We start from the raw sequence: 11,540 nt of genomic DNA, 5'->3' as shown, positions 1-11,540 counted from the left end.
CTCGCTTCGGAGACCGCTGCTTTTATCTAGACTGGTGGAATGCAACCAGCATCGGGGACTACTGGCGCCTTTGGAACATCCCCATCCACAACTTTGCCGTCCGACACGTCTATAAACCGCTGCTACGCGTGGGGATTCCCAAGCTGGCTGCTGGCGTTGCAATATTCTTTCTCTCAGCAGTTCTTCACGAGTACTTGGCGGTTGTGCCTCTGGGCTTCACTTGGACAGGCGTTGTCTTCCTAGGAATGTTGATGCAGATTCCGCTGATGTACTTTACCGCAAAGCCCATAGTGAGCGACCTGCTGGTTCCCAATGCAGTTCCAGTCGAACCCAACGCTGGGTAATATGGTGTTCTGGTTCACGTTTTGTTTTTCTGGGCAGCCGGTGAGGGTTGGACGTCGGCCTGACGCAGTTCTGTTCTCTCTTCTTTTACTACATGTGGGGTGTTCGCGAAGGCTCGGTTCAACAGCTCGAGGTTACGGAGCTGAAAGAAATCCAGGCGCTGAAGGGTCTGGGAGGCGACTTAATTGACGTCCTCGGCGACGTTCAGTTTCGACTGTCTAATCGCCTCAACGTTACAAACGCTGAAGCACTGTCTATTATCAGGACAAGAGTGACCACTGCTGTAGCGGACCTGGGCTTGTATGTCAACATCTGAATTATAGAAATGACACTTCTGAGAGATCAATCACATCCGAAGTTCTCTGGAGGGTACTCTCTTGCAACTTGCGAGCAAAGGCAACAAGCCGGTTGTGGCTGGACACCTGACGTGCCGTCACCGGTTGCTTGGCTAAGGCGCATACCAATTCTGCGTTACAGCTGCGCCACAGGCAAAGGACAGGTATGTCTCCCAGAGACGCTAAGTTCTGCAGCAGAAGGTTCCGTAGAATCTGCTTGATGTCCTTGGATTCGTGAGTCGCTCGCGGTTGACACAGGCTGCAGATGACGATTTGCAGCTCCTCGTCCGTTATCGGAACCGGCAGAGACCTGAGTCCAGCGACACACTTCTGAGAAGCCTCAGATTCCATTAGCGCTGCGGTGCTTAGATCCTTACTGGCGTCGAATTCAGGCTTCAGCCTGCATAGAGCATCTACTTGGCAGCGATAGATGCCTCTCAGTGCGTCATATAGAGTGGCCACTACGTTGGACACGTAGCCGGCGGTGGCGGCTGAGTCGTCAGAACAGTCCAGTACTAGAACCGGGCCCTTGGCCTGGCTAGTTTCCGTCATAAATTCCTGCAGGGCGCTACTCGCTTTCATGACTGATCGATCCGCGTCGTAGGGGTCAAAACTTGGAGGTTGGAGACTTGCCAAGAGCGTGGCGCAGAACACCTCTGCAATCGCGGTGGAGGAGCCATCGAGAAGAGGCATGAAGTTTTTCGTTGCGTGCCGAACAAAAACGCGCAGGCAGCTATGTGCCGCAACCTGCACGACGACGTTTGGTACGGTGAGCAGCGAGAAGACCACGCCCAAGACGGTATCTAGCAGTCCCCCGCCAGGGGCGGCGTTGACCGCAGACCTGGGATCAAATAGCATGCGCTTGAACTCGCTCACCTTGCGGGTGAAGGAGTACAGGTCCTCCTTCAGCGACTTCTCCGCGTCCTGGTGCGCACTCTCGACGTATTTAGCGCTGGCGGTGCACTCGGGCGTCGGAAGGCGCAGCGTCGTAGCCGCTGTCACCACAGTGGTCTTGAGGCTAAACAGGGCGAGCACCAGCCGCACCAGAGCCATGGCAATTTGAGAGCAACTCTCAACTCGGACCGTGTGTGCGAAGTCGCTGGTGCCTTCCGTCACTTGCTCTATAAAGGTCCACTCGCTATGCAACCGCTGTGCCAGTCGAGCTAGAGCTGGGTTCACTATTTGTTGCAGAAGAGACAACAGTGTCGCCCCAGCAGTCCACGGCTGGGTCCTCGAGACAAGCAGACAGCCGCAATCGGCAGTAGTGGCGTTGGCTCTGGACGGTGGAGGAGGCGGCATCAGCAAGAGGCTTAAGAAGTTCTCGTCGATGACCTTCGCCCACATATTTGAGATGTCTGTCTCCAGGTGCAGCGCAGGCACCCAGCTGATGTGGTCTAAAAACATCTGGAAACTACTCAGGTCTGCCATGTAAGGATTGGCAGTCAGCGCCCGGCCCAGACACCGTACGAAGTGAACTCGAAGGTGATAGGCGTGCCGCCGCGCCAAGCATAGTTCCTCTGGCGAAATGTGAGCTGGACCGGGATAGAGTCGCATAATCAGGTCCTTTAGCGTCTCCTCGCCCTTCAACTGGCCGCAGCAGGAGCCGCACTCCTCCTCGCCGGGGTAAAGGAAGGAAAGGAGCCAGGGCGCCTGCTGAACGGTCTGCTTGTTCCAAAGGCTGGCGTAGGAGTGGAACAGAGTGCAAAGGGGGAGGCGTACAGCCGTGAGCAGCTCTGACAGAGGATGGACTAGCAGCTCAGCGTGCGGTGCCGCCGGATCAGCAGGAGGCGGCATCAGGTAGCCTCCGTTTTCGAGGGTTTCGAAGTCACTCGGCCACGTGCAACGCTTGATGGTGGATTCCAGCTGCGTGATGCACCGAGAGAGACCCCGCCGGGCACTTGCGCGACTGTCGCTCTCGCCATGTTTCCAATCGCTTCCGAAAAGCCGTTGAGCCATGGTCAACGGGGTGACACCAAGCGCGAAGCCGGAGAGGTCATCAACGGCGGCGCTGGCGAGACGGGAGATATGAAGCTGCTGGACTGCGTAGAGCTGTGAGCTCGCCACCAGCGATACGAGGCATTCGGTCAGCAGCGAGCGCTCAGTCTCCTGCAGTTCGCACTGCATCCGGCCATAGACCTGGTCAGCTAATGTTTCAATGAAGGGCTTCATGTGGACGGGATCGCCTTGGGCCAGAGTCATCAACGCATACAGCGCCCGACGTCTAACGATGTACTCCGACTCCGCCCAATCCTCCTGGCCGCCCTCGAAGGGGCGAGTGGAGTCCGGCCGCCCGCTGGAAGGCCGCGTCGCCGCCTTCGAAGCGCAGGTGTAGACGTGGTTGACCAAATGCTGGTAGTTCCAGTCAGGGTGGCCCAGACCGCAAAGCATGTGGCACTGGCAGAGAGAATCGAGTCGCCGTATTTCTAGATAGTGCTGACCCAGGTTATAGTCCTCGTCTCGCGTGAGAGGCAGCTGTAGCATCAGGTTGATGAGTCGCACGAAGTGAGATTTCCAGTCATCAGCATCGTCTGACCAGGAGGGTAGCTTCTGTACCAGGGTGTCCACTGCGCTGCACCAAGCGTCTAACAACACCCATGAGGACATCAACAGGAACCGGTGCTTATCCTGAATGGCCGCTAATTCGGATAGGGAGCTCAGCTGCTTCAAGATGAGGTCGTCGCCCGTGTTGAACGTTGCCTGGCTGAACATGAGCTCCGCCAAGGAGTGCAGACTTCGAAGCACGGCGGAACGTCCTTCAGGGGTCGAGGCCATCATTTGCAGAGCAGTCATGGCGCTGTTTTTGAGACCAGCGAACATTAGGTTCGTGTTGGTTTCGTCTTCGATGACCATGAAATCGAGAAGCCTCGATGTCCACCCGACGCCGAAGAAATCAGAAGCAGCAGAGACATCCTTCAGAGCCACAGACACGATAAAATTTCCAGCAGCCTCCAGGTGCGGACGCACTGCGTGCCAACTCTACCCCTAAACTTACGCTGGCTTCTGGGCCTAACTAGAGTGAGGATGGGCATTGTACTCAGACAGACCACACGCATGCAGCGGAGAACAACAAACGTGCAAAGGTGGAAAGCGTCTATCCAGGCTGGCGCTGACTTGGACCGGCGTAACAGACAATTGATAAAGGCGAAAGACAGGGTAGCCATTTCCGCAGAAGGAGAGGCCACTGCTGGCCAGAGGACCGAGCCGAGAAAGTCACGACCCAGCTGGGAATTGGCGTCGAAGTGCGTGAGCACAGCATCTCCCGCCCTGTCACCCAGGGCCTTGACTCCGAGGTACACCGTCAAGGTCACCCCGCGCTCGGCGTCGTTGGCTGGCGAGGCACGAGGTAGGTAATGCGCCACGAACGTTGCTAGGAAGTGGAGGAATGAGGCGAAGTCGTCTGCGCTGGTGTCAGAGAGAGCCAGCCGGCGATTAGAGCGTCGTCCCATTGCTTCGCATATGACGCTCAGCAGCTGACTGATTTGGACGTCCCTGTCCAAATCCTCAAAGGCCACCGACAGTAGAAGGCCATGCGGTCCAAACAAGCGACAGTTACCCGAGGGGACCTGAACGTCGGCGAACACCGTGTTGACATTTACAACTTCCAGTAGAGATCGAAGTGCTTTCAGGGCTGCCGTTGCGACCTGCTTCTCAGATGCAATGCCACTATAGCACCAGCCCACGAAGCCGGCCGCCGACTCCCGCAAAGCGCTCTCCAGCATGCGCCGGCTCTTGCCTGAAAGAGGGGAGTATCCGCCACCAGCTCCTGACACCGTCTCGCACAGGTCGTCCAGGCACTGTAGAGTGACTAGCGAGCCCGCGGCGCCGGACCTGTAGAGCGTCTCCAGGAACTGTACACTGACCGGCAGAAGTTCCTGCGGGTGCTGTCCGATAAGGTCGCAAAAGAGCTTGCCAAGAGGCAGTAGTCCAATTACGGAGTCCGCGTCCTGGCATGCGGCCAAAGCGAAGAGAGATACTTCTTGGAACAATGTGTCCTGGTTCAAGCTGGGTCCGTGATGTGTCACGTAGGACTGGACCAGTTTGACACAGTAAAAACGTATCAACTGGTCGCCCTGCTGTCTGTGTTGCAGTAGAGCTTTGGCCATTTCGAGCGCCGCAGGCGATGTCAGCAGCTCTGTGAGCTGCTGATCACATAGAGCGCGCTCTTGCGGAGGGCTCTCCGAACTCAGAGCGAGGTTCACAAGTCGTGCGACCGTCTCAACGTTCATTTACAGCATCAATTGCTTTATTTGTTACATCACAAACGCAACCTGAAACCGTTCGCCGTTCACCTCGAAGCTTCGAACTTGGCACTCGCCCGCTGGCCAGCCGGTCTCTAACGGTCTTCTAAGAATGGAGGTGATTTCCGCCATGCGCGTCTCCACCACCTTTACCGCTCCAGCACTTTCGGCCTTGATGTGCATGACTGTGGTGTTGTCAGACTCGTTGAGCTTCAGCTCCTTTCTCATCTTTTGCACTCGGTTGGTGATCTCGCGGACAAGTGACAGCTCCACAATGCTATCGTCAGACGTAAAGTCCATAGCCACTAGGAACTGGTCATCTCCGGCAACATCGACGTTCTTGTCCTTGAATGTGTTTTTGGCGGCGACTGGACTGACCACCACATCCGCAGATGTTAGTGTTTCACCTTCAACCTCTAGGCAGCCACTCTCCAGGAATCTATCAATGTCCGCAGAGGAAAGTTTGCTTACCTCAGCAGCGATGGCTTTCATTTTACCTCCTACGCGGCCTCCAAGCACTCGGAAGTTGGGGGTAACTTTTCGCGTCATGAGAGTTCGGTCGTTCAGGTATCCAACGTCCAGCACGTTCAGCTCGGACTCCACGTACTGCTGCAGTGATTTGAGAGAGTCGGTGGTGGCCACGTCAGGATGTATGATCTTGATATTTTTGACCGGAGTCTTAAGCCCAGAGCGGCGCTTGTCCCGTAAGTTCCGTCCGACGCAGATAACTGCCTGCATTTGCTGCACCAGGGTCTCTATTTGCGGGTCGATTAATGCTTCGTTGGATTGGGGCAGCAACACGTCGTGAACGGTGTCCTTCTGCAGGTCCGCAGGCAGCGCAGCCTTCAGGTTCCCGTAGAAGAACTCTGCGAGGAAGGGAGTGAAAGGGGCCATCAGCACATTGATCGTCATGATCACGTTGAACAGCGTGTTTAGACAAGTAAGCTGCTCTTGTTCGCCGCTGCCGCCCTTGCTTCTATCACGGTTCAACCGGAGATACCAATTCGTTAACTGTTCCAGAAAACAAACCAGTCTTGGAGCCACCGCGAAAACGTTATAGTTGTCCATCTCCGTTCGAAACAGTTTGATGAGGCTTTGACTACTGGCGTAAATCCACCTGTCAAGGATGTTGGCTGACCTCTGGATCCGAGATTCGTCGGGTACGAAAGTAGACCCCGTGGAATTCTCGTAGCGAGTCGTCTCTTGAATCAGAAATCGCGTAGCATGGTACCATGGGAGGAACACATCCTTGAGCACGTCGTGGACTCCCTCCTCCTTGAATCGGAGCGATTCAGCCCTGCTAGCAGGCGAGTTTACCAGGTAGAGCCTCATGGCGTCCGCGCCGTATTTATCTGCGACGACAGTGGGCTCGGGGTAGTTCTTCAATCGCTTGGACATCTTCTTGCCATCACCGGCCAGAATAAGCCCGTTCACGATCAGGTTTTTCCACGGTGCACAGTCGAACAGCGCTGTTGATAAGACAATCAGAGTGTAAAACCAACCACGGGTTTGGTCGAGACCCTCTCCAATGAAATCCGCAGGGAACGGGAACTCCTTCTGGTTCTCGAAGGGGTAATGCACCTGGGCATACGGCATAGATCCCGACTCGAACCAGCAATCAAACACTTCTGGAACACGGCGCATACGCGGAAAGTGATTTCCCCGGGGGTCCGGAATTGTGAGGTGGTCGATGTGGTGACTGTGCAGATCCGAGACGACTTCGCCGGATAATTCCTCCAACTCCGCGACCGACCCAATGACATGGACCTGGGTGTAGTCCTCACTGGTCCAGATGGGCAGCGGCGTGCCCCAGTAGCGATTTCGCGAGACGCACCAATCTCTGGCATCGACGAGCCAGTTGTGGAACCGTTTCTCCTGGACGAACGATGGTACCCAGCGAGTGGTCTTGTTGTTTTCAATGATGCGGTCCTTGATAGACTCCACGCGGATGAACCAACTGGGGACCGCCCGGTAGATGAGTGGCGTGTCAGACCGCCAGCAGTGGGGGTAGCTGTGCATGCAGTTGGACTCGCAGAACAAACGCTCCATGGCCTTGAGACGCCTTCGCACCTCTTTGTCGGCATCTTTGAAGTAGACGCCGCTAAGGAAGTCGACCTCATCGGTGAATACACCATCGTCGTTAACCGGTCGAGGTATGTCACCTCCCTTGCCATCAATGACGCCTGTCTGGGCACAGAGGCCGTAGTCGTCCTCGCCGAAAGCAGGCGCCATCTGAACGACACCGGTACCAGCCTTTGACGTTACGAAGTCCCCAGCAAGAATCTGCCATCCAAGGGGCCACTGGTCCAGCTTAGAGAAGCAGTCGAACATCGGTGTAAAGCGCTTGCCGACTAGCGTGGACCCCTTGAAAGAAGCGCCAACCTGTCTCATAGACCTCTTGCTTTCCGCCTTCAGCCACTCCACCCGGCACTCAGCCACAATGACCTGTCCAGGCCAGCCTTCCACAGCCAACGTGACGTAGGCGAAGTTGGGGTTAACAGCCAACGCGATGCTGGATGGCAGCGTCCACGGCGTGGTGGTCCAAGCGAGAAGGCTCGTGTTTTCATCGTCCACGAGAGGAAACGAAACAGTCACAGCGACATCAGTGACGTCTTTGTAGTTCTGGCCCGCCTCGAAATTAGACAAGGGCGTAGTGCAAGCCGTGGAGAAGGGCATCACCTTGAATGATCTGTAAACCAACCCCTTGTCATGCAGCTGCTTGAAGACCCACCAGACAGATTCCATGTAGGGCATCTGCATTGTCTTGTAGTCATGGTCGAAGTCCACCCATCGCCCCATTCGCTCGATGGTAGTTCTCCATTCCGCGGCGTACCGCATGACAATGGACCGGCACGTCTCATTGTACTTGGCGATACCATGTGTCTCGAGGACGTCTTGTTTGGACTTCACACCTAGAATCTTGTCCACCTCGTGCTCCACGGGCAACCCGTGGCAATCCCAGCCGAAGCGGCGTTGCACCGAGTGACCTGTTTGATGAGCGTACCGGCCGATGATGTCTTTGATCGATCCCGCTAGGATGTGTCCGAAATGCGGAAGGCCTGTTGCGAACGGAGGGCCGTCGTAGAAGGTGAAGGCAGGGCGCCCCTCGTCTAAAGAACGCTGGTAAACCTTTCGAAAAGTGTCGTTCTTCTTCCATCCAGCCAAAATGGTTTCCTCGATTTGGGGAAACGAGGGTCGATCGGAGACTGCATCAATGCGTTGCCAAAAAGCCTACTGTGGGTGAACGTTGGCATGCCGGAAATTTGAACATTTCACTATCTACATACACACTCACTCACTCACTCACACTCGACGCCTGCTCACACACACAGCGACTAACGCTGGACAGAGAGAACCACAATCCGCAAGCATTGGATTTGTACAGTCGTTAAGATAAATCTGCGTTTTTGGGAGATGGCTCGAAGCGACAGCAAAGGGAAGGCTCGAAGCGACAGCAAAGGGAAGGCGCGCAGCGCGAAGAAGCCAGCAGCAGAGCATATGAAGGCTACCAAGAAGCCACAGAAGAAGGTTTCTGAGGACGTGCCAACCTTCAAGAAGCCACAGAAGAAGGTCTCTGAGGACGTACCAACCGTCAAGAAGCCACAGAAGGTCTCTGAGGACGTGCCAACCGTCAAGAAGCCACAGAAGGTCTCTGAGGACGTGTCAATGGCCTACAAGGCACAGAAAAAGGTTTCTGAGGACGTGTCAACGGCCAACAAGGCACAGAAGGTGGTTTCTGAGGATGTGACAATTTCCAAACCGATTTCTGATGACGTGCCGACCGAATCCCCATCCAAGAAGAGAGCCCCAGAAGGAACGTTCAAATACGACCTGACAAAGAGACAGCGTAAAGCAATTCGCAAGAACCGCGAGATGCGTGAACAGACCGAAGAGGCTGAAGTAAGCGAAGCGGAGGAGATGGCTGTGGAAGAGATTGTACCGGTGCCTGTGAGCGCAGCTTACGACGGCCAGGAGGTGGCCAAGCAGGAGCTGCTGGAGGACGATGAGGTGCTGGAACATGACTACTTCAAAAACTCAGTGAAATGGCGCAACAAGCAGAGGGTAATGTTGCTGACTTCCCGCAAGATCTGTTCTCGTGGGCGTTATCTGATGAAGGACTTCGAGGCCCTGCTACCCCACGCTCGTACAGAAATCAAATGGGATACGAACTCGAAGATCTCCGAGCTGACCGAGCTGGCAGCGACCAAAAACTGCTCCAGCGTTCTGTACTTGGAGAAGCGAAAAAGTGACGTCTACATGCACATGGCCAAGTTACCAATGGGCCCCACGGTACTGTTTCATCTGAGGAGCATCCACTTAACAAGTGAGCTTCGAATGGGTGGCAACTGCCTCAAGTTTTCACGGCCGCTGTTGTCGTTTGATCCGGAGTTCGACGATTCCGACAAACCCGAGCTCCGCCTGATGAAGGAGATGTTTGTCCAAGTTTTTGGAACGCCTCTTTTTCACCCGAAGTCGAAGCCCTTCCACGACCACGTCATGCACTTCGGCTGGTTCGACAACAACGTAATCTTCAGACATTACCAAGTTACGCCCGTTAACGACCTGAGCCCGAATCCAACCAAGACGACGCTAACTGAGTTAGGTCCTCGCTTCGTGATGGACCCCATTCGCATCTTCAACAAGAGCTTCGGTGGACAGACCGTTTGGCGTAACCTGTTTTACGTTAGCCCCGTGCAGGTGCGCAGGCTTCAGCGCCAGCGAATGGCCGATAAGATGCGCGAAAATGCCGATCACAAGGAGACACGCGCGGCCGTGAAGGATGCTAACAAAATAGGCGAGGATCCTTTGTCCTTCGCTAGGGTGTTCTCAGACGACGAAGATGAAGAGGAGGAAGTTTTTGAGTATAAATGAGTCCTGTCACACAAATAAAATAGAAAACACAACAATGCACGCATTGACTACCGGTCCTGCTCTGGACAGTGACTTCCGAAGCGAAGTACGAAAATACCAAGACTACAGGGCTGTCTACGAAGATTTTTTACGGAACTTCGATGGTGAGGATACCGCAGAGCCACATGGTAAGAAGATGTACCTTAACCAACTGGTGAGAGGAAACCTGCAATAGCACGCAGCAAGAGGTCGCCGACGGCCGCCGGGAAAGTGTGCATGTGGATGTGGAGCACTTCGCAGAGTTCAGCTCAGGTCTGCCAGAGGAGAAGTCTGGCGGGCTGAACTGTTTGGTGGAGAATGCATTCAAGGCCCACACGCTTATGATGGAGGCCGCCATCGCAGTGAAACGATCCCTGCCCCGGAGTGCGAATGCTTTGCTCGCCAGACAGGTGGCCGAGCGGATGGAAATGGCCACGGACCAACTACCGGCGGTACTTCGAGCCAACTTGTAACTCATTGTGGCGGTAGTGATGCAGCGACGTTTACTTGAGCCCTCCATCATCCACCGTCCCGTTAGAGCTTCGCAGTGTCAAGTCAAACCAGATCGGCCGCCTGGTACGAATGCAGTGCATAGTCGCGAAATGCTCATCAGTCAAACCTCGAATGGCAGTGGCTCGGTACAGGTGTCAGGACTGCGGCACTGACGCGTTTCAACCTGTCAACGGGAAGGTATTCACTCCGAAGATGGCTTGTGACGGACAACGCTGCCGGGATGCGAGCAGGAGAGGGACTCTCCGCCTGATTCAAAAGGAGTGCCGCTTCCGCAAGCACGAGACCGTGTTGGTCCAGGAACCTACGAAACACGTACCTCCCGGTGGGGTTCCTCGGTACATGGACGTCGTCGTGGAAGGCGGCCTGACTCGGCAGTTGTCACCAGGCATGGAGGTCACTCTGGGCGGGATTCTTGTACCACTGGAAACCACACACATTTATGGCTTGAAGGATGGCAATCTCCAGCGCACTCAGTTCGAGGTCCACAGCATTCATGTACACAAGAAGGCCTACACCTGCAGAGAGGAATCTACTCTGGACGAGCTGAACGCCGAGTTGGGTGTGTACGATATGGACCCCAACATCTACGATCGCCTAGCGAACAGCCTCGCGCCTGCCATACACGGTCATCTGGACGTGAAGAAGGCCTTGCTGCTGCAGCTGGTCGGCGGCACCAGCGAGAGTTTCGATGACGGGTTAAAGTTGCGGGGTGATATCCACATCCTGTTGATGGGAGATCCGGGTGTCGCCAAAAGCCAACTACTCTCGAAGGTGGCGCAGATAGCGCCGCGGTCGCACTATGCAACCGGGAAGGGTGCCTCGGGGGTGGGCCTTACCGCCGCTGTCACCAAAGACCCCACCACCGGAGAGTTCGCTCTGGAAGCGGGAGCAATTGTTCTTTCGGATAAGGGAATCTGCTGCATAGACGAGTTCGACAAGATGGATGAGCGGGACCGGACGTCCATCCACGAGGTTATGGAGCAGCAGACAGTCTCGGTCGCTAAGGCCGGCCTCACGGCCACGCTCAACGCGAGAACCTCTATCCTCGCTGCGGCGAATCCCATCAGCGGTCGGTACGACCTACGGAAGTCTGTGGTTCGTAACATCAACCTCCCCGCAGCCTTACTATCCAGGTTTGACCTGCAATTCATTCTTCTTGATCAGGCGGACATGGACACAGACAGCCGAATCGCTCTTCACATCTTGAAGCAGCACCAGGAGG

At 55.4% G+C, this 11,540-nt stretch overlaps 5 protein-coding genes across 9 annotated transcripts; 3 read left to right on the top strand and 2 right to left on the bottom strand.

Moving 5' to 3' along the window:
• Positions 1 to 436: 436 nt before the first annotated feature.
• On the top strand, positions 437 to 658 carry KVP17_005057 (uncharacterized protein; the record flags this gene model as incomplete). Its single annotated transcript, XM_068514799.1, has 1 exon — positions 437 to 658. One exon carries the CDS (start codon positions 437 to 439, stop codon positions 656 to 658), a length of 222 nt encoding a protein of 73 aa, XP_068375442.1.
• Position 659: 1 nt separating this feature from the next.
• On the bottom strand, positions 660 to 4,903 carry KVP17_005056 (uncharacterized protein; the record flags this gene model as incomplete). 3 transcript variants are annotated; one of them, XM_068514798.1, is made up of 2 exons in its annotated part: positions 660 to 3,640; positions 3,670 to 4,903. In XM_068514798.1, 2 exons carry the CDS (start codon positions 4,901 to 4,903, stop codon positions 660 to 662), a joined length of 4,215 nt encoding a protein of 1,404 aa, XP_068375441.1. The 3 variants fall into 3 exon arrangements, with proteins under 3 accessions (XP_068375441.1, XP_068375440.1, XP_068375439.1); XM_068514797.1 differs by lacking the exon at positions 3,670 to 4,903 and having other exon boundaries at positions 660 to 3,527; XM_068514796.1 differs by having other exon boundaries at positions 3,590 to 4,903.
• A 24-nt stretch (positions 4,904 to 4,927) lies between these two features.
• On the bottom strand, positions 4,928 to 8,169 carry KVP17_005058 (uncharacterized protein; the record flags this gene model as incomplete). Its single annotated transcript, XM_068514800.1, has 2 exons — positions 4,928 to 8,121; positions 8,151 to 8,169. 2 exons carry the CDS (start codon positions 8,167 to 8,169, stop codon positions 4,928 to 4,930), a joined length of 3,213 nt encoding a protein of 1,070 aa, XP_068375443.1.
• Positions 8,170 to 8,329: 160 nt separating this feature from the next.
• KVP17_005059 (uncharacterized protein) lies at positions 8,330 to 9,787 on the top strand (the record flags this gene model as incomplete). The annotated part of the gene is made up of 1 exon (XM_068514801.1): positions 8,330 to 9,787. The coding sequence occupies one exon, from the start codon at positions 8,330 to 8,332 to the stop codon at positions 9,785 to 9,787; it is 1,458 nt and encodes a 485-aa protein (XP_068375444.1).
• Positions 9,788 to 9,821: 34 nt separating this feature from the next.
• Positions 9,822 to 11,540, top strand: KVP17_005055 (uncharacterized protein; the record flags this gene model as incomplete). Of its 3 annotated transcripts, XM_068514795.1 has the most annotated exons (3): positions 9,822 to 9,980; positions 10,009 to 10,274; positions 10,303 to 11,540. In XM_068514795.1, coding segments are annotated over 3 exons (1,663 nt in total), but the record flags the coding sequence as incomplete, so codon positions are not given.

The sequence above is a fragment of a genome (assembly GCF_019968985.1).
Source record: "MAG: Porospora cf. gigantea B chromosome Unknown PgB_NODE_31_length_63540_cov_307.727_52001-63540, whole genome shotgun sequence".
In the NCBI taxonomy this organism is placed as follows: Eukaryota; Apicomplexa; class Conoidasida; order Eugregarinorida; family Porosporidae; genus Porospora; species Porospora cf. gigantea B.
Note: the sequence above shows the minus strand (reverse complement) of the source record. Positions and strands in the feature narration are given on the sequence as shown.